At 37.5% G+C, this 18,676-nt stretch overlaps 1 protein-coding gene and 1 long non-coding RNA gene across 9 annotated transcripts in view; one reads left to right on the top strand and one right to left on the bottom strand.

The window, feature by feature from the left end:
- The window catches only part of APBA2 (amyloid beta precursor protein binding family A member 2), a 96,678-nt gene that overhangs the window by 761 nt on the left and 77,241 nt on the right, over positions 1-18,676 (bottom strand). For 4 of the 5 annotated variants that reach the window (XM_084532243.1, XM_084532246.1, XM_084532245.1 and 1 more), the window contains 5 exons: positions 14,082-14,267; positions 10,457-10,636; positions 9,075-9,287; positions 7,988-8,107; positions 1,356-1,496 (listed from right to left, as the gene is read on the bottom strand). In XM_084532243.1, coding sequence (XP_084388369.1) covers positions 1,356-1,496; positions 7,988-8,107; positions 9,075-9,287; positions 10,457-10,636; positions 14,082-14,267 — 840 coding nt within the window. The remainder of the gene's footprint in view (positions 1-1,355; positions 1,497-7,987; positions 8,108-9,074; positions 9,288-10,456; positions 10,637-14,081; positions 14,268-18,676) is intronic. The other variant, XM_084532247.1, reaches the window with a different exon arrangement.
- Positions 4-13,438, top strand: LOC311442717. 4 transcript variants are annotated; one of them, XR_014696806.1, is made up of 4 exons: positions 4-960; positions 5,699-7,066; positions 11,620-11,650; positions 13,275-13,438. It is a non-coding gene; the product is annotated as an uncharacterized lncRNA (long non-coding RNA). The 4 variants fall into 4 exon arrangements; XR_014696807.1 differs by lacking the exon at positions 4-960 and having other exon boundaries at positions 1,507-5,878; positions 6,413-7,066; XR_014696808.1 differs by lacking the exon at positions 4-960 and having other exon boundaries at positions 1,507-6,596; positions 6,886-7,066.

Below are 18,676 nucleotides of genomic sequence, written 5' to 3'. Positions count from 1 at the left end.
TGATTGATTGACACAGAAATTAACAGAACTGCTAACTTATTAAAGTAATTCGTAAGTCCCAACCTGTCTCTCCCACTGGTTCCTAGAGATGTGAATGCTACCAATGTTTCTAGTTAAAAGTTCTCTGGTTCCGCTGAGCTGTTCTGTTGAATTTTTTTTTCCAATGACAATTGCCAGGAAGTAACATCACACAGCTGAAAAGATAATTAAACTGTCCACTGTTATACTCTACTCTGATTACTGCCATTTCTAATGAAGCAGCACAAACCTTGTTGAAAACTGGTTCTGCTGTTCTGATATTAACTGAACCTGGATTTTCTTCTACTTTCCTCCCCTGTGGGAGGGTAATGTTTTCTCCTTGTCGATGAACATTTGAACACACAACTTGATCTTTATCACCCAACACTTAAACATCAGCTAAGGATTTGGTGACACAGGTTCTCTCATGGCTAGCATATATAAGTTCTTTTTGCAGAGAGTATTGTGATGAGCATCAGAGGGATCTTACAGACTAATGGGATTAATAGGACATCAGGTAATGGGAGTTGTGTCAGAAACTTAGTAACAGCTGTAAGTACCTATAGACCCTCACCAGACACATGCTGCCTTGATACCTTGGTTTCTTCATGCTGCAAAAAACAAGTTGCATGATGTCCTCATGTGTTTAGTGAAATGTGCAACAAACAGGTATCACAAAGGCATGTAGGTTCTGTTGAAACCTATACAGCTTTGTTCCTGCCAACATGCATGTATTCTGTATTCTTTTTCAAGTATCATTTTCCACAGGAAAACAAGTTACCTCTGATTTATGGCAAAGGAGCCTAGTGGAAGATCTGGCCAGGGTTGTGTATGATCCTACCACTAAAGTCAGTAGGGATTTTGATAAACTAGAGGATCTTGTTCATCCATCGCTGATTTCTCCAAAAGTGCTGGAGAGAGATGTCTTAAATTATTTCCAAGGTAAGTTGGAAATGCTCCATAGAAGTGAAAGAATTAAAATACATATAAATTTTAATCTCAGGTCTTTGAATATTAATTTATTTTTATGGCAGTTGCTGTAGTTGTTAGCTAAGAGACATTTTCATAGCTAATGTGCTTAAGTGATTTCTTCCCTTAACTGACTCGTTTAATTCAAACAGTAGGCTGAGGTTCAGAATCATGCCATGAACTTTTGAGAACAGGTGTAAAAACATACTAAAGGTATATATAATTGTTCAAAAATGTTTTGTTAATTGTTATTAGTGCTCAACTCCATTTTACTGAGGTGTTGGTATTCATAGTATGTTGTCTTTTTCTTCCCAACTGAAATATTCAACAGTTTTAAATCTTTGATAAGTATTTAATAGTTTCCTTACCTCTCCCACTGAATTAGACAGTGCTTGTACTATCTTCTCATGAGCAGTTGCAACAACACTTTGTCCATTGATCTCAATAATACGATGACCTACCCTTACCCCTCCCCTCTCAGCTATTCCACCTCGCATCAAGCTGCAAATCTGCCAAGAGAAAGTCAAGGTTATTAAAGTTTAGAAATGTCAGAATGTAGCAGCTACTAGGATTTAATGCATAGTACTGAGAGGTGATACCATGGTGGCTCCGGAAGATAGTACTGGAAGGTAGTAAGCAGAACTGTGAGGTTTTAATGGTTTGTTGTTTTTCAACATTTCTGGAAATTACAATTTTTAATTTCTTTCTTATGACTTGGTAACATGCGATTACCTAGTACAGTGATGCAGCCATGCACAAATGGAGTTGTGGGAAGAGTTAAGTTTTTACATAGTGTTGGGATAGGAGAAGAAAGTGATTTAAGTATTTCTGGCTGTTCCATCTGGACTCTTTCTGCAAACTAACACATTGTTCTTTCTGAATAATGGCAAGTAAAGAAATTACTTACTAGAGGAAAAATTCATCTATAACAGCAAATTTTTCATGTATGTGGAAAAAAATGACATAAAGCTTAATCCATAATCCTTAATTCTGCAGAAACACTAGTTTGCTCTGATGGAAAGGATGATGCCATACAGACATGCTGCACTGAACGGCAGTGAGCTGACAGCAGGGTCTCAAGTGTTAACATTCTAATTCTTTTTCAGGCTGTCCTCAGCAAGCTAATTGAATAGTGTAGTGTGGCAGCTTGTTTGCTGTACCTCTGCAGGTTGGAAGAGGGAACTCTGCTCTCCAGAACCACTGCCTTTCTCCACATTTTATAGTGCTGCTGACTAGAGAGAGCTTAGGACGAATAAGTCAGATCAGGCTGCTTTTTCAACTGGCAGCCACAGGTAGCAGTAGCGAAATAACCACAGGTTTTGACTTTTATGTTCCGCTACAATAGAGGAATAATTCTACAAAAATTGCATTTATCAGGCATAGTCCTAGCAGACACTGGTATTTAAAATTTTCGAGGTTAAAACATGCATGGTGTATAGAAGGAAGAAAGCTCAATGCAGCACGGAGACCTTCATTAAAAAATTGTCTTCTCAGCAACCTCTGTCCTACAACAGGACCTCCGACAGACAAGACAGATGTGTATCGGATAGAAATTATTGCTGAATTGTGCTGCATGAGCTTAAGTCTTTCAAAATACAGCAGATAATGTATAGTCTGAACCTCTGAGCAGAGTTTAGCACTGCTGAGATTTATGTTTTGTTTACTGAGGAAAACCTGTTCTTGGAGGAAAAAAATGACTGCTAGAGGAATATCACGCGATGATGGCTGCTTCTGCAGTAACTGCCATTGGTTATAATCATATGCCAAGAATTATTATTTGCTGAGATCTGATAGCTTGCTCAAAGCTAAATATAAGTATGATAAGATGTGGCTCATGTCCCAGTGAGTTTATAATCTAATTCTGTAACTAACATAGTATGTGGGGAGATGGCCAAGCTAGAATACAATGAAGGTGAAAACAATGTGGATAAGCACATTATGTCTGCGGCTGAGCAATATCTTCCTGTATTACACCAGCAGTTTCCTTGAAGCTCTTCTTCACAATTAACAGTGCTAGGAAAAATGAAATTCTTTCTTAGTCAAAGGTCATGCTGTCTGATACAGGGAGGGAATAAATAAATAAATAAATAAATAAATATATTTGAAAAAAAAAAACAAGTAAAAAAAAGTAAACAAGACCACACAATCTTCTTTAGCCTTCAGAAAACAAAGTTTATCCTGCAGTAAGACTTCTCTTCCAGCACCTACTCTAAAATACGTGATTGAGTTCTACCTACTGTGGTTCATAAACCATTCTTCGGATGGAATGTAAGGGTTAGAGGAACCGACAGGAGTCTTCACAGAACTACAGCTTGATTTTCAGTTTATTGCTTTGCCGGCAGTTTACCTTTTAATCGTACAGGTAACAAGACAAGCTGTGTTATGTAGATCTTCACCGGACTCCTTACACGAAATTTCTACTGTAACTATTTAACTCACTGTGAAAGTTTGCTCCTTGATGTTGGGGATTGTCATACAATACAGTCAGTCATCTGACAGGACAAAAGCGGACTGTGCCAAAAGAAATGCTATAAATACACTTTTCACAGTATAAAATAAAATACGGAGACCATACAACCAGATGAAATAAAAGCTTTCAGAGCAAATGGAAATGTTACCTTTAACCCCACTGGCATAAAGGAAAAGATAATGGCTTGTGAATTCATCCAGAGTACTTTTTGTTCAGCTGCACTCAAAGCACTTTTAATACTATCAGTAAATTTAGTCTTTTTAACAGCCTCAGATATAGGAAGCGGTCTCTTATCCTCATTCAAGAATGTGATCCCTCTGCAGGGAAGGGATTCAGCTTCCTTTTTGTAAGTGCTAACTATTTTAATGAGGTAAAAAGAGAAACAGATGTAGATCACAAGTGGCTCTGCTTAGCTTCACAGATCATGTTAAGCTAGATACAGTGCAGATGTAAAGAAATATACTGTACTTACAGCACAGACTCATGTGACTCCTGTATTTGCAAGTGACTGACTGAAAGCAGCCTTATGACTTCTGTCTCCAGCTCCTGGAGATGAGACAGACTAGGCTGGCAAGTTTAAGATGAGCATTACCACGAAGTATGAGTGGTAGATGAGATTCTTCTTAGCCAGGATTGTTTAGCTTGCTATTACACTTGTTGAATTCTGGCATCAGCTAGGTGATTATTAAATAAAGCATGACTGATCTGGATCTTGTGTAAGCAAGAGCCTGTGCTCTATTTACTGTGTAAACAGAAAGCAAAAAAAAAAGTAAACCACACTAGGTGAATCCATTCAGCTGTCAGATGTTCTGCAGTGTTGTATACAAGCTGCAGTGAATCACCTATGAAACTTCAGTAGCTTCAATCAGTTTTAATGCAGCTGCCCACTTTATATCGGAACCTTAAGTATAGATCAGTACAAGGCAAATTAACTGTTTATTCTGAGTCAATACCTAAATACAACCTATTTAACCAGGTTTATCCTCGTCTCACTCCTATGCTACTCTATTTAAGCCTTTTTTTTTTTCCCCAGACAGTTTAAACAAATGTAAACAAAGGCAAGGAAGACAGAATAAGCTAACTATCTGTTCTGTTAAATTCTACCTAGTTTTACTGTATTTTTAGATAGAATTTTGTTGGGTTAGGGATGGAAGGAAGTGTTTTGAGCAGTCAGATCTTGACTGAGACGTGGTAGATTACTGGCAGTAAAAACACAACTGACGGTACACGTCTTTCATAATCCAGAAAACAAGAAAATGATGTGATATGAAAGGATAATTTGCATTTAAATAACCAATTTTAAAGGAAATTTGGTTTAATAATTCTCATAAGATGACTGATAGGTTGCCTTGCATTCACCTCCCCATCATACAACACTTCTACTGCTTGTTTCATATACATACACAATACTTTACTTTTTTGTTAATGCTTTAGACTTGAAATTTCAATTCCCTTCTATGAATGTGCAATGAAGCTAAGAAGCAACTTTCAAGAGCCACATAGAAAACCCGTGTTATTACTGCAAGAGAAATTTTGCAAATGTAACAGTGGTTTATGCAGTTGTGTTGTCCCCTAACTAAAACTTCCCAAAGTTGGCTCCGCGAGCGCTCCCCGAAACACAACTTCAGGCTTTGCATTAATTAGACTATACAGAACACACAAACCAAAGCAGTCATCTGCTCTGCTGTCTCTGCATCTTCCTGATAACCTATGAAGACAAAACCCAGCTCAAATGGGCTATTCACAAATACAATAGCCGTACACCCTGCACAGATGAGATAGGCAGGGTGAAAAGGAACCACCACAGAACTGTTATCAGAAGAGGAACAGAAATAAGTACCAGATGCATGCATAATGAGGTAATACCATAACAAAAGGAGGCATTTAATTATACCCTATCTGGCAAGCTATTTATTTCTTCACTGTGCTAATGCTGAGCCAAAAAAGAATAAGGATATTATTTCCCATCAACATTTATAACAATTGCCAGCAGTTAGAAAACTGCTTTCTAAAAGTTTGGTGTCAAACTACTGAAGAGATATACTTTGCAGTCGTATTTTAAAATGTTAAGTGAAGTACAGGAAATTGTATCTGAGGAAGGAATTAAAGGACCAAAAACTTGTCTACATAGTAGCCTAACACAAGGTGTTTAATCTCTCCTTCTTGTTCATTGGCTTTTATATTCAAACAGACTCTTCATAAATGGAATGTATTACAAGGCTTTCTTTGTTTTCTGTGAAGGATTTTTATGCTGAATTTGGTAGAACTTTACATTGGATGTCACCTAAATGTTGCTAATGTAACGACGATGAACTGTGACTATCTGCAGTGGTGAATGTGACAAATGCCCAGTACTTGGAGAGAACACACCAGGAAAGGAAACGGCCACGGGCAGCAGAAATAACTAAACAGAGGCTCCAGGTACATGGCAGATGATTAGCTGGGGCAAGATGACTTGATTGTCTCGCAGACTGGTACTATTACCTCTGCCCACCTGAGGATGTGCAATACGCTTCTTTCAATCTACTTTGGCCTGATTGTTTCTCGCAGCCCTGATCCCAACCCCTGGTAATGCTGTGCTCCCAAAATAGCAGATAAACTGACCATAATATTATTGCTCATTGTTCCTTAAATATGTTTTTTCTTTGCATCATAGCACCAGCTGTATATACTAGGTTCCTAAAGGGTAGCAATTAGGAAATAAATCTGCCTCTCACACTGTTATATGTGGTTCTCAGCATTGTTTGTGATGTCCTGTAAAGCCAGATCCCATCCTAATCATCCTTTTTATCCCAACACTTGGGATTTGCTAACACTGAGTGCGCTACCAGCAATAACCCACTAAACATACACATAGGTGAAAATGGAATTAAGGAAAGGCAAAGGACAGAAGTACCACACACTTTTGATTTTAGTTTTTTTGTTTGTTTGTTTTGTTTTGTTTTTTTTTTACAGACCTCTGTCTACTCAAGTGTCAAAGCATTAATCCCAAACATGACAAATGCTTTAAGCCTGTGCTTCTGAAGGATATCAGCCTGGGGGAGGTATCACTTCAGAGTGCTTCCAGCTGGACAAAGGCATGTAGCAGTGTTCTTCATACCAATCCCTGCTGTGGCCACACCATGATATATGATCTTAGGTAGGAACAATTAAAACAGGTACAATAATTACTTATAGATAGCTACCATAGCTATCTAGTAAGATAGAATCAAGATAGAATTCAAGAGAATCCAGTAAGGAGCCACTTGTTTCCCAAAGTGCAGCAAGACATAAAAGATAGCCTTTAGAGATCCATGCTGCTCCTACATGGGTGGCAAACAGAAAGCTGGCAAATTCAATGGATGGGTTTGCCAGAACAGGGGACCAGAGTCCACAGTCCTTTGTAATGTGGTTTTCTGTGCAGGTAGCCTGATTATTTTCTTTTGTAGACTGGAGGAAGAGGAGATGATGATGGTCCTGCACTACAGGCAGTCCTTAATGCTAATATCGGCTCTCAGTAAGGCCAGGTGGCTACTGAGCTAGTGGTGTCGTGGAAGTCTGATTTGGAAAGGTACCAGAGAATGGCTTGTGAAGGAAGAACTACGAGAGAAGGCTTCTGAGCCGCACTAGGTGAGTGTTACCTGTCACATTCATCCTGTTATTTGCTGCTGTTACAGGGAAACAGCCACATGCAGAGAAGAGATACCTAGGCCACAATCCTCTTTTTTAGCTTGTCACAATTTCATTTCCTTGCTTGCTTTTTAGGATGCTGCCTACCATCATGTGATCCAAATAAATTCTGCATACCAGAAGAACAATTAAAGTCTTAGCAAGGGAGAAAAAAAGTAATAGGATCAGAGCTAAGTTATAATTGCAAAACTCTATTTCTGCATGACTGCTTTCCTTGCAAATCTGGCATGCTAATGAGAGAGTTACACATGTACAAACTGATCCAGGTATTGCACCAAGCTATCTGGACTACAAATTTTGTAACTGTTATGTAGGAGAATTCCTCAAGAACAGCAGCACTTGTTTTTCTGACGTTATCCATTTCCAATACATTACTCAAACACTTGATTCTAAGGTTTTGATTAATTAAAGGATCAGAGTACAAACACTAAGGTCTTAGAATGTGGATGTATATCAATGTGAGCTGAACTCCCAGATAATTAAATGAAAGCACAGAATAAAATAACAATATTAAGGGTCTGTATAGAAGCTCCAGGTAGAGATGAATGGCTGTAAAGGCAGTAGCTGCTAGAGACAGTTGGCAGACACTGACATATCCAACCTCCAGAAGCTAACAAATGAAGAATTTGTCAGCAAACAGGTTTATGCCTGTATATTTATGCTGTATACATCTTCTTGATGTATGGATGTAACATAAAGGTCTACTACAGCAGGCCCAGCAAGTGTTTGCAAGCTTATACTTTAACCAGGAAGAATAAGTTCTCAAAATGCACAGACAAATACATGCAACGATTTTTTTTTTTTTTAGTATTTCAGTGTTTCTTACTCAGAAAAATAAAATCAGTGAACACGGAAACTTACAATTCCATTCTGTACGCTGAAGCCCAGCTGGTATTTTAAGTCTGGCCGTTTTATGAGGACAGTAGTGACAGGAGGACAACTGACAATGTTCAGTTTGACTTGCGTCTGATTCTTGAGACCCTGTAAAATATCCCAAAAGTTAGTATTTCTGGAAAAGATCATAATTTTTTCTTTTATTAGTGTTTTCCTAATTATAAGAGTGTAACGAGAGTGTTCCCAGAATGTATCTGGGAAACAAGAGCTAGAATTAACAGAAATCTGTTGTTAACTTTGAGATACATGTCTCTATTTCATTAACCATACTGTATTTACTAAGCTATTTGGCCCAACAAAACATATCAAAACCTTAGCTTTAATTACTATAAAATCTTTCAATTAAAGAATGACTAAAATTGACTAATGCCTGCCCTTTACCAGCCTCTGGCTAATTAATGTCCTGCTGCTGATCTTGACGCGTCTGAATAGATACTTGATTTAGCCTCAGCAATTAAAGATAATGCATTCTGAGATTCAGTCGGGTCTGGGAAATCTTCACACACTCACTTGAACTGTCCTGCAGTCTACCAGCTCCCCATTCAGCCTCCCATCAATTCATCTCCATGGAGCCCAAGAGAAGCATAGTAAACATTTTTTTCAAGACCAAGTTGGATGAGGCCTTGGGCAACCTGATCTAGTGGGTGACATCCCTGCCCATGGCAGGGTGGATGGAACTAGATGATTGTGAAGGTTCCTGCCAACCCAAGCCATTCTATGATTGATTTTAATCCTCAGATTTTAATTTGGAGTCTTTGGGGAAGCCTGAAACTTTGAAGATAGTTAAGTAACTTATGCTGGGAAGGTATTTCAGACCTGGCCTTGTTTGCTGGTCCAGTAACAGGGCTGTAGCCAAGTTTTCCAGTCTTAATTTTCTGTACATTAGTACCTCCAAATCTCTCTTTCTAAGTCTACTTCTTATTAGTCACGGTTTACTTATTTTTCATAGCAATATGAAAAATCATATCTGCTGGACATCTACAGGGTTGCTTGCTAGAATATCACATCACTAATGGCTTACAGTCCACAACATATAGTTGTAAGTTTGGGGTACCTTTATAATCCCTTGGCATGTTGCTAGAGGTAGACCAACTAAACTGGTCCCATTAATAGACATAATTTGGTCTCCAATGCTTAGTTTTCCTGAACGGGCAGCAGGGCCTCCGTTCATCATGTTAGCCAGGATAACAGTGGGTAGAATGGATCCCCATCCAGATTCCACAATCACTACTCCAAGAATTTCTCCCTTCTGTTTTTCTAGCTGGAGCTGCAATTAAAAGAGAAGGGGAAAAAAAAAAACTTTTTGCTTTGATTCATCTAAATTTGAGCATCAGCATCTCATTTGTTCCTGATTAACACTTAAAATTAAAAAACAAAAACAACAACAACGATAACATAATTGAATCACTTTGAAATGTTATATATTTTTTGTCCTGATTTTTAGTTAAACCAATATTTGTCCAATTGAATTTTACTTTGTTTGCTACAAGACGAATATTTTGTCATGTTTATATGTTTACGTGAATGCACTTTACTGATAGCTAGTGATTGCAGTCATATTAAAGTACACATCAAATCCTAACTTTTCTATCTGCAAGTATGGATTAAAAATGCTCTCTTCCCAAGAAACATATTCTGTATGAGAATCTGTAATGTTAGAAAAAATGAGTATAATTAGGAAAGTTTTGACTGAAGGAGTAAGCAAAATGCAATTCATCTTAAAGTAAAATTGCTTTAGGACCCAGCATGGAAACACTGACTTTGGAACACGGGCCAAATCCCCGTAGCAGTGTAAGACAACAGCAGAATCTGGGCACAGCTGCAGCTACCATGTTCTGGTTTAGAATGCTCAGTATTACAGTGCCTTATGTATGAAATGTGAAATATATGGCTATTTCATACGTGTTAAGACTTACACTTAGGTAATTTAGGGGTACTTAAAATAAATTCTTGCCTTTTCACACATTGTAAGTGTGAAACTCCATTTCAAAGGGCATTTTTGCTGGTGTTCTACTAGGGGAAGAGAAATTAGCCTGGTCAGTGCCTCAGCATCCTGGACACATGGTTCTTGTATCTTTTAAGCAAGAAATCACTTACAGAGGGCATGAAAATGGATTGCCATCTCTCTTTCTGTATCAACACATTTTTTAAAAAATAAAAATGCCTTACGCTGTGTACTGCAACTAGCGTAAGCAGAGCATATTTATCTCAGATGTAAATGAACTTTATTACTGGTTGGATGAAAGGAAGCAGAAGGAACCTGGGAAAAAAAATCTAAAAGCTCACAAAGCTGATTTTAGTAGCAGAGTACTGATGAAACAATGCATCTTGAGATGTCAAACCATACTTAAAATTTCAAAAGATATTTCTATGAGAACTACTTTCCTCTGAAAGAGATGGATCAATTTGAAAATGAAAATTTCCAAACTAGTTTACCTCTTTGCAGTTTTCTGAATTGGAGAAGTGTATGAGGTCATCATTGTACATCTCTTGGGTATTGATGATGTCACTGTATTCTTTTTGACTGAGATCCTCTGGGTTAATTCCATTTGCTCTTAAAAATTCTTGGTAAGCCACGCTGAAAGCCTGACCTATTGACTGAGCTATCAGCTGTGCCTATAATGTAGAACAAAACACAGCTGAGAGAAAGGTCTGATACAGTTTACACCTGAAACCATAAGAAACAGAGAGACTGGATTTGAAGACAAAGTCAAAATAAAATACTCTCTATATTTGCTATGTTAGTATGTACATAAAGTCACTTTATGGTCAGTTGTACAGAAGATATCCCTTTTATCCAAAATCAAATGCGAACTCCATTTAAAAAAAAGTGCTGATTTCCTTTCATCAGTACATTGCAGTAGCAAGCAGCCATATGCTATTTATGTACTTGTTCCAACGAACACTGGAGAGTACTGGCTTTGTACCAACACGGAAGAGCCTACAGAAGAGACTCTCACAGGCTGTGCTTCTGACCACCGTGTATTTGCAAGTGATAAGAGCTGCTGCTAAGTGTGCACATGCTTTCACAGACATGTATGCGTGAATGATTTTGGTTGCAGTGTCCCCTGATGCTTCTCCACCTTGGTTTTATATGACTGCAAACGATGTTTTAATAAAAGCATCTCCTCTCCCGTTACTGCCATGATACCTGTCTCACGTTGCCAGCAAACCAGTAATAGCCCTTCTTTAGAGACTGGACATCTACAATAGCTACTCCCATTACCACCTTTTGATGGGCAATGTTAGGGGTGATTTCAAGACCACAGCCAGAGACGTAACTATATCTTTCTCACATTGAGTACAACTCTTCAAATCCCCTGTGTCTTTATTGATTTTTGGAGTGTTTATCTGGGCATGCACTTCACGACAGTATGTAATGTGAGATGACTTAACGTTACAGTGGGCTATACAGTATGTATAATCAATCTAACATTGTAGTTACCAGTAATTAGATGTGTCAGAAATACATATGCATTAGAAAGAAATCGACAGAAATTGATGGCAACTAATTACTTTGCACATTCACCATGCTGCAGTAGTCAACTAAAATAAGAAACTATTGAACTGTCATAAAATTTACTTTCTTGTTCCACTAGATGGCACTGGAACACAGAAAAACAGAGAAAGGTAAGTAAAGAATTTATAGATACCTATTTTTTCACCTGATTTTTTTTTTTTTCCTACTCTGAGCCTACTGTAGCTCACAGGAGAATGCCAAGCTGGGTTTTGTGTATATCTGATTTTCAGGAACTGTGTTTTGTCATCAGGGAATACGAGTAACTCCTAAAGACCTGAAAAGGAGTTAATTGCATCTTACAACATAACTCCCTAAAAATACTAGTAATCAAAACTATAAAACTATTCTGGGAATGCAACACAATTTCTTAGACAGTACGTCCATCCTAAGCACATTATGAATGCACAGTTTTTTTTCTGGACAGCATTGTAAATGCATTGTAAAAAGTCTTTTCACAATCTATTGATCAGATACAGTGTTTTCTGTGATACTGAAAGGTGGCTTTCTTACTTTGGTTGTGCTTAAATACGTAAAAGCACCAATTCGCATGACTGGAAAAATATTTAGAAAATCAGGGATATGAGTAGCCTAGCCAATCACATACCATTTCTTCATATTTTAAAACAACATCTCAACTCTTGTCAAACTAGAATAATTAATCAATACCAAGCTGTTTGTAGTAGTACCAAAGCCATCAAGAACACTTGTCTCATTGCATTTTTAGTTTATCACCAGTACTTACTGATTTCTGTTTCCTAACTCCAATGCTACTGTAGTGCTTTCTCTGTAGTTTGTCCTGTCCTTTGCTTTTCTCTCCATTTTACATTCTCAAAACCAACTTGCCTAGATGTCCTATTCTGTTACTGCTTGTAATAGCCAGTTCTCAGATCTTAATTTCATCTGTATCTCCAAGTTCTTATATATGGTTTTTTAAAACCTTCAGCATTATGTACAGTTTAGAGATAATATAATTAAGTTGCTTGAAAAAGTCACCCTAGCAAATCAGTGGCAGAGCTGAGAAATAGGGCTGAAAACAATCTCAATTTAGTGCTCTAACCTTCAGACAACGCCTTTTCTCCTTCATAGGCTTAAATGCTTTAAAATAAAGATTGCTTTCACTCACAAACTATGCAACCTGGGAGTTACACTTGAACTAAAGAACCGGATCCTTTTTTTTTTTTTTTTTTTTTTTTTTTTTTTTTTACTGGTATGACAGAAATTGTATTTAAACCTGTTCCTATACAACAGTGGTCAGAAACAGTTCTGCCTATTACTCATACCTGTATTTCAACTGTCAAGTTAGAAACACAACAAACTTTCTCTCTTCTGTTTTACTAGCTGGGTATTATTTTCCATAGATGTTGAAGTCCTCAGGTCTGCTGCTTTAGACACAGATATCTTCTATTTAGCTACAAAACCAAACCTGAACAGACAATAGCAGCAAAGCAAGGTTATCTTCCTCTGCCACAAGAGATAAGAATATAGCATGACAGCAATTTTCACAAGGCTGAAACAGGCATGTACAGAATTCTTCTGTAACCACTACTTCTGCAGTCATATTTTAAGATTGGTTGTACGTACATTCATCTAATTTTCACTTGCATCAGAAATGTGGTCACTCACTTTTTTTTTTTAATGGAATTTTACCAAAAAGTATTTTATGGCTACTATACAACTGAATCTCAGAGTATGTTATGGCACAAAATGGCTTAAATTGTGCTTTCTGTTGTACAGGTGTTCTGAAAGAATAGTGAGAGGAGTTCCTGCATATTCTACCCTTTTACTGAAGAATTGCTAAACCCTTCTGGTCATGAACATTTTTTTTTTTTAATAAATACAGAGAACTAAGCTCTCTTAGCTTTATTGCATTTATGCAAAACATTCTAATTCATAATTTTGTTTGGGATGAAAAAATAAAGAGAACAGATAAAATAAACAGCTGATGTGTTCTTAAACTTTAAGGGATCCAATTGCATCTTTGAGAAGGAGTACATCAACTGACCACAGGTAAGTACGCCGTAAGGGAGTTATGACTGGGTAGAGGGCGACCTTGTACCATGACTGTTCGTAGATGTTCTCATCAATTTGGCTTCAGTTTGAAAGAGGACCAGAATGGTTCTACTCCCTTGCCACCCATCTTGGAGTCTTACATGTATCATTATGTGCCAATCTGCTGGACTAGGGGAATCCAGTCCAGGATGATCAAATTCATAAATTGATTTCAGCAATGGATGGCCGTGGAACTTCAGACAACTCCATATAACTAAGTACTAAGGCATTTGGAACAGTATTGCTGAAAGAAAAGACATGATTCAAAGATCGTTTGTTAAGACAAAGTACGTGTTTTTGGACTGAAGAGATGTGACTTTACAGAGTCAGAAAACACATGAATATGGACAGTGTTTCCACAGATTATCTGCAGCTTTAGTCAGAAAAATAAAAAAAGACAAAAATTCATTCAAGAAATTAGATGTAACTTCAGCGATTCTATTCTCTAAGTGACATATGTTGTTTAAAAAACAATTAACTCCATTTACTTACATCCTCTGATTCAAAGACATGGCATATCATTTTGTACTGCTTCTTTCCTTCCTGGGCACCAGGTGTTGTTTCAATACAGTCTTGAGAAGCTGATCTCGGCATGCGGCGCCGTGCCATTAAAACCACGATGTTACCAATATCAGCAATATATGAGATTGTGCGCAGCGCGTGATCCATCATGGTCTCCTACACAAAGCAAAGAGAAATAAGGACGTTCTTCATGTCTGCTATTACTCTACAAATGATGCGTCTTCTCTCTCTTTGATGAGCTATTGCTGGTGAATGACAAAAACAACACATTTTCTATGGGCCAATATCTGACATTCCCTACACAGTCCACGGGCATGAACTGTGATTGAAGTCATGGTTCATGAAATTGACTTCGGTGGAAGTGTTACCTGCGCAGGTACGACATGGTTGTAAGATCTTAAGCAGTAAGATTTATACTAACAATTTCATGCTGCTGGAAAATTACATTTCACTTGTGTTGGTTCTGCTACATGAAGCAGATGCATTTCACAATGACAGACCTAGGTTCAGCAGTCAGCAGTATAGGAGATAATGTAATTTCCTGATTCTCTTTTTGTGATGTCCTACAATAGCAATAACATATAAGATAACATTTTCTCATATACAGGAAAAGTACACTTGCTTTGTGAATCCTTACAAACTCAGTATTTTACCTTCTCTTTAAGTAGAATTTTAAAGTCTATCTACATATCTCAGATCAGTTCGGATGGATTTGGTCTACTATCTGGGCTCATAGTCAAAATTTTCCTCCAGCCAATGTGCCTAGGTTGCCAATTCAATTATGCTGGGAGAACTCATCTCAGAAGAACCTTTGCTTGAGGTTGGTTACAAGTGGAAACCTGTCCAAGCTTCACCCGGTACATTTCTTATGTGAATACCTCAACACTACTAGATATGAAATATCTTGAAATTTCCTACCTCCGCCTCGTATCCCTGAATCCTGCATCCCTTTAATTACTTTAGCTTTTTTAACTCTTAGTTTACCTTCTGCTATTAGCAGAAAAATCCTAGCCTACTATTTTCTATGCACCACGGTTTCTATGTACCATTAAGTATGAACTTGTAGTAAGTTTGATTTATTCATACACAATGCTGAGTTCAGAAATAATAAAAGTGGCTTAACAGCTAGTGGTCTCATTTTAATTAAAAGGCTTCTAGATGTGAGATAATATTAATGAAACAATGTATGTGACTGCTACAGGATAATTTGAAAGGATTTTAATATATTTAATACTGCAAAGATTAAAAAAAAAGGATACACTTATTTGCACTAATGTTTAGCTAATTATTTATACCTTTATACAAGTCTTATTCAGGATAATGTATAAGCAACCTGATTTCCCTCTTTTTTTTTCTTTTTTGGATTGTTTGTTTTATATAAAAAGCCACAAATTCTTAAATTCTTGGAAGGTTGTGTTGCTACGCACAGAATACGTTCCATAATGTGAAGAACCTTTTATGTTTAAAATGAGAGCTTTAGGAAAGCTCATGCAACCAAGTAATCTGATTGACTGTACTTCTTTAAGTCCCTTGAAAATGTAGCTATTACTACATACAAGTCTCTGTGAAATTAAGGTGGAAGAGAAATTCTTAAGGTAATTTAACTTATGTTAGTGCTGCTTCTTTGGCAGATATTTAGACAAATTAGACAAAGTATTAGGAAAAGCCTCACAGCTATAAAGTTGCATAGAAACCATAAAATGGTATTTTAAGTCAGTGATGACGTACGTTTTTTTCCTTGAGGTGAAATTCGAGGACTTAGGTTGTCCTGCACTGTGTGACCATGCTGTTTCTCCTCACTGCCTGCTGCCCACATACCACCATCTCGCTTGAGGTGCCTGTTCTCTGTACTTACAGAGGTAGCTTTTGCTCCTCCTCCATTTCAAACAAAGCCAGACTCTCCGCCATCAAGTCAGCAGAATGCCTGTGTCCTTTGCAGTGATGAGTGATGTTCACATTCCTATTCGTGTGACGAAGAGGAGGCTACAGCAGGCTCACAAGATATAATTTCAATAGTAGGCCACCAGGCTAATTAATTACACTTTCAGATGTGGTTGGTGTGCTGTACTGGGCCCAGTTTGTTGCTGTTGGTTGCATATCCTTGTTTCAAAGCAAAAATGATCCAAATCCTATTCTTACGGAGCATTTCAAACCTAAGCTTTATGTATTTCTTAAACTGAATGCTGTCTACTTTAAAACCTTACACTAAGTATGTATTTTAAGGTCATGTTTTTTATTGAAATAAATATCAAGAATCTGATTTCTATGTTACCGTTTGAGTTTGGTGCCTCCACACCATTCTTTGTTAGGTTAGTTTTCTATAATTTCTTTACATATTTTGTTATTGTACTGATGAACTGTTTTCTTTAAGAAACAAAGTGCACTATTCGAAAATTCCTTCTTGCTGGGGTCATTGGTCAGTTTGGAGTCTTTTCCAGCCTTTTATTTATTGTTCAAACTGGAAACAACCAAAGCCATAATAGTTTTATTGGTCACACCCACTGAGGAAGTTTGTCCTCCAATGAACAGCTAAAACATGCACCAAATTTTACATGAATTGGACTTTAAAAGTACTTATTGAATCAATTTGTTTTGGTTTACTTTGCGATCTTTGCTACTTTTATGTCAGTATATTGTTTTCCAAGTATTTTGTTGTCCAAAATATCTTTGGTTCTTGGCTAAGACTGACGTTGTCTCTTCTGCTTTTGGCAGCTGCTTGGATATATGTGCAGATATTTCTAATATGAAGAAACAGAAAAATTCACTACAGGCTCATTATTTTTTTGTGGGTTTTTGCATGTTTTTTTTTGTTCCTTTAGTGTGCAGACCAATTGCCTGCAGGCTTCTACTTTCCTTTTTTCAAGAAGGCTTTTTTTTTCTTTTCCTTTTTTATTTGCTATTGACTCACTATGTGTTTCTGAATATCCCACTGAGCTGCATGAGGTCAGTTTTTACTTAGCTCAATCACATTAGATGGCTTAGGTACCCTCTTTGCTTTGTCAGTAGTGGCAGGGTTTCTCTTGATATCTGATCTTCCATTAAAAACCTTAATGGGAAATGAGATAATGCACTATTTTCATCATTTATGTAAACATCATCATCATTTATATAAACAGCTAGGTTTTAGTTTGCCATTAGTTGAACAAATCCCTCAGGTCTAACTGAAGAAGTGTCAAGCTGATGAGTAATTAACAATTTCAGTACAATTTAACTTGACAGAGGAAAATACCAATAGTTTCTTAGAACCACCTGTCTCACTGAAGAGAATCTCTACCCATAAAATGATTTCTTCTCAGTCTTGAAACAAAATGTTCTGTACTTATACCGACAACATGGGAAGAGATGATTGGGGGGGTCTCTAAGGTTTGCAGGGGCTCATTAGGATTTATAGCACTTCTCTCAGTATGGAAAAATGCTTGATAATGGACATTGCTCAGCAGGATCTTGGGAGCTCTGCAGAGATAATTGCTTTTCAGCAGTCTGCACTAGTCTGCACTAGTCTGCAGTGTTCCGGAAGGCTGTAATCATACATGCAGTGTTCACAAGAGTGCATGAGCCTGGGAAAATGAATGCATTTCATCTCACCTACCAAGAAAGTCTTTCTGTCTTTATCATACAGAAGTTACTCAAAGGTTTTCTTTTAGTTTTCCCCTTGTACAGGTGAAAGCAGTAATTCCCCCATTCCCTCATGTATTTTTGTTGTCTAATGCAATCACACTTAGGAATAAGACAAATAATATATTGTGACTGTAAATGCGTATTGGTCTTAACTTCTTCCTTTCGATCCACATTCCATTCCAATCTATTTTCAATTGCCTTTATCTCATTTTCACTTTTTTTTTTTTAACTTTCCCATGAATACTATCTTTGCCCACCTGCTTCTCTATTCTTTCCCTCATCCCTAGTCTAGTTCCAGTTGTTCCATCCTTGCCATATTTATATTTGTCCTTAGAAATTTGTCCTCTCTGTGTCTTTCTTAAAGCCTCCGTTCTGTTTTCTCCTGGCCCCTCTTCCCTTCCTCAGAATCTCCCTTCCTTTCCATGGAACTCTCCTAGAATCCCTTCTTGTTGTCCTTCTTGAAGATCAAAAGACACTTGAGGAAGGAAAGCTGAAGCGTTCTTAGCTTTCAAAGTTAAACCAGCTTGTGCTAGTGTGAGTCAATTTATGAAGTCAGAAAATTTTATGGAACTAATAATCTAGCTGGGACTCAGTGCATACACAGTGGTCACCTCCATGGCTTTTTCTCTGCTAGCTTTCCCAGTTGCTTTTGTGCATGTAAAGCCATGGCAGTCAGGGAAGAAATGTTCTTGTACAAATGCAGGATTGCTTCTACCATGTATACTAAGTAAGTGGTGGTCACCTTGGGCTGAATATATTCAGTAACTAAATGCACAAGCAACTAGAACGTGGCAGGAGTGCCATTTTCAAGTGTTGCTGATGGCAACAAGCACCAGAGATGACTTTGTTTTGACGTGGCAATACGCCTTACTGGTGCTACTCATCATTCTCAACCCTGCTGCATGTCATGTCTTAACTGGGAATTTTACATTTTAAATCAGCTGCTA

This window comes from Aythya ferina (genome assembly GCF_964211825.1).
Source record: "Aythya ferina genome assembly, chromosome: 11".
In the NCBI taxonomy this organism is placed as follows: Eukaryota; Metazoa; Chordata; class Aves; order Anseriformes; family Anatidae; genus Aythya; species Aythya ferina.
Note: the sequence above shows the minus strand (reverse complement) of the source record. Positions and strands in the feature narration are given on the sequence as shown.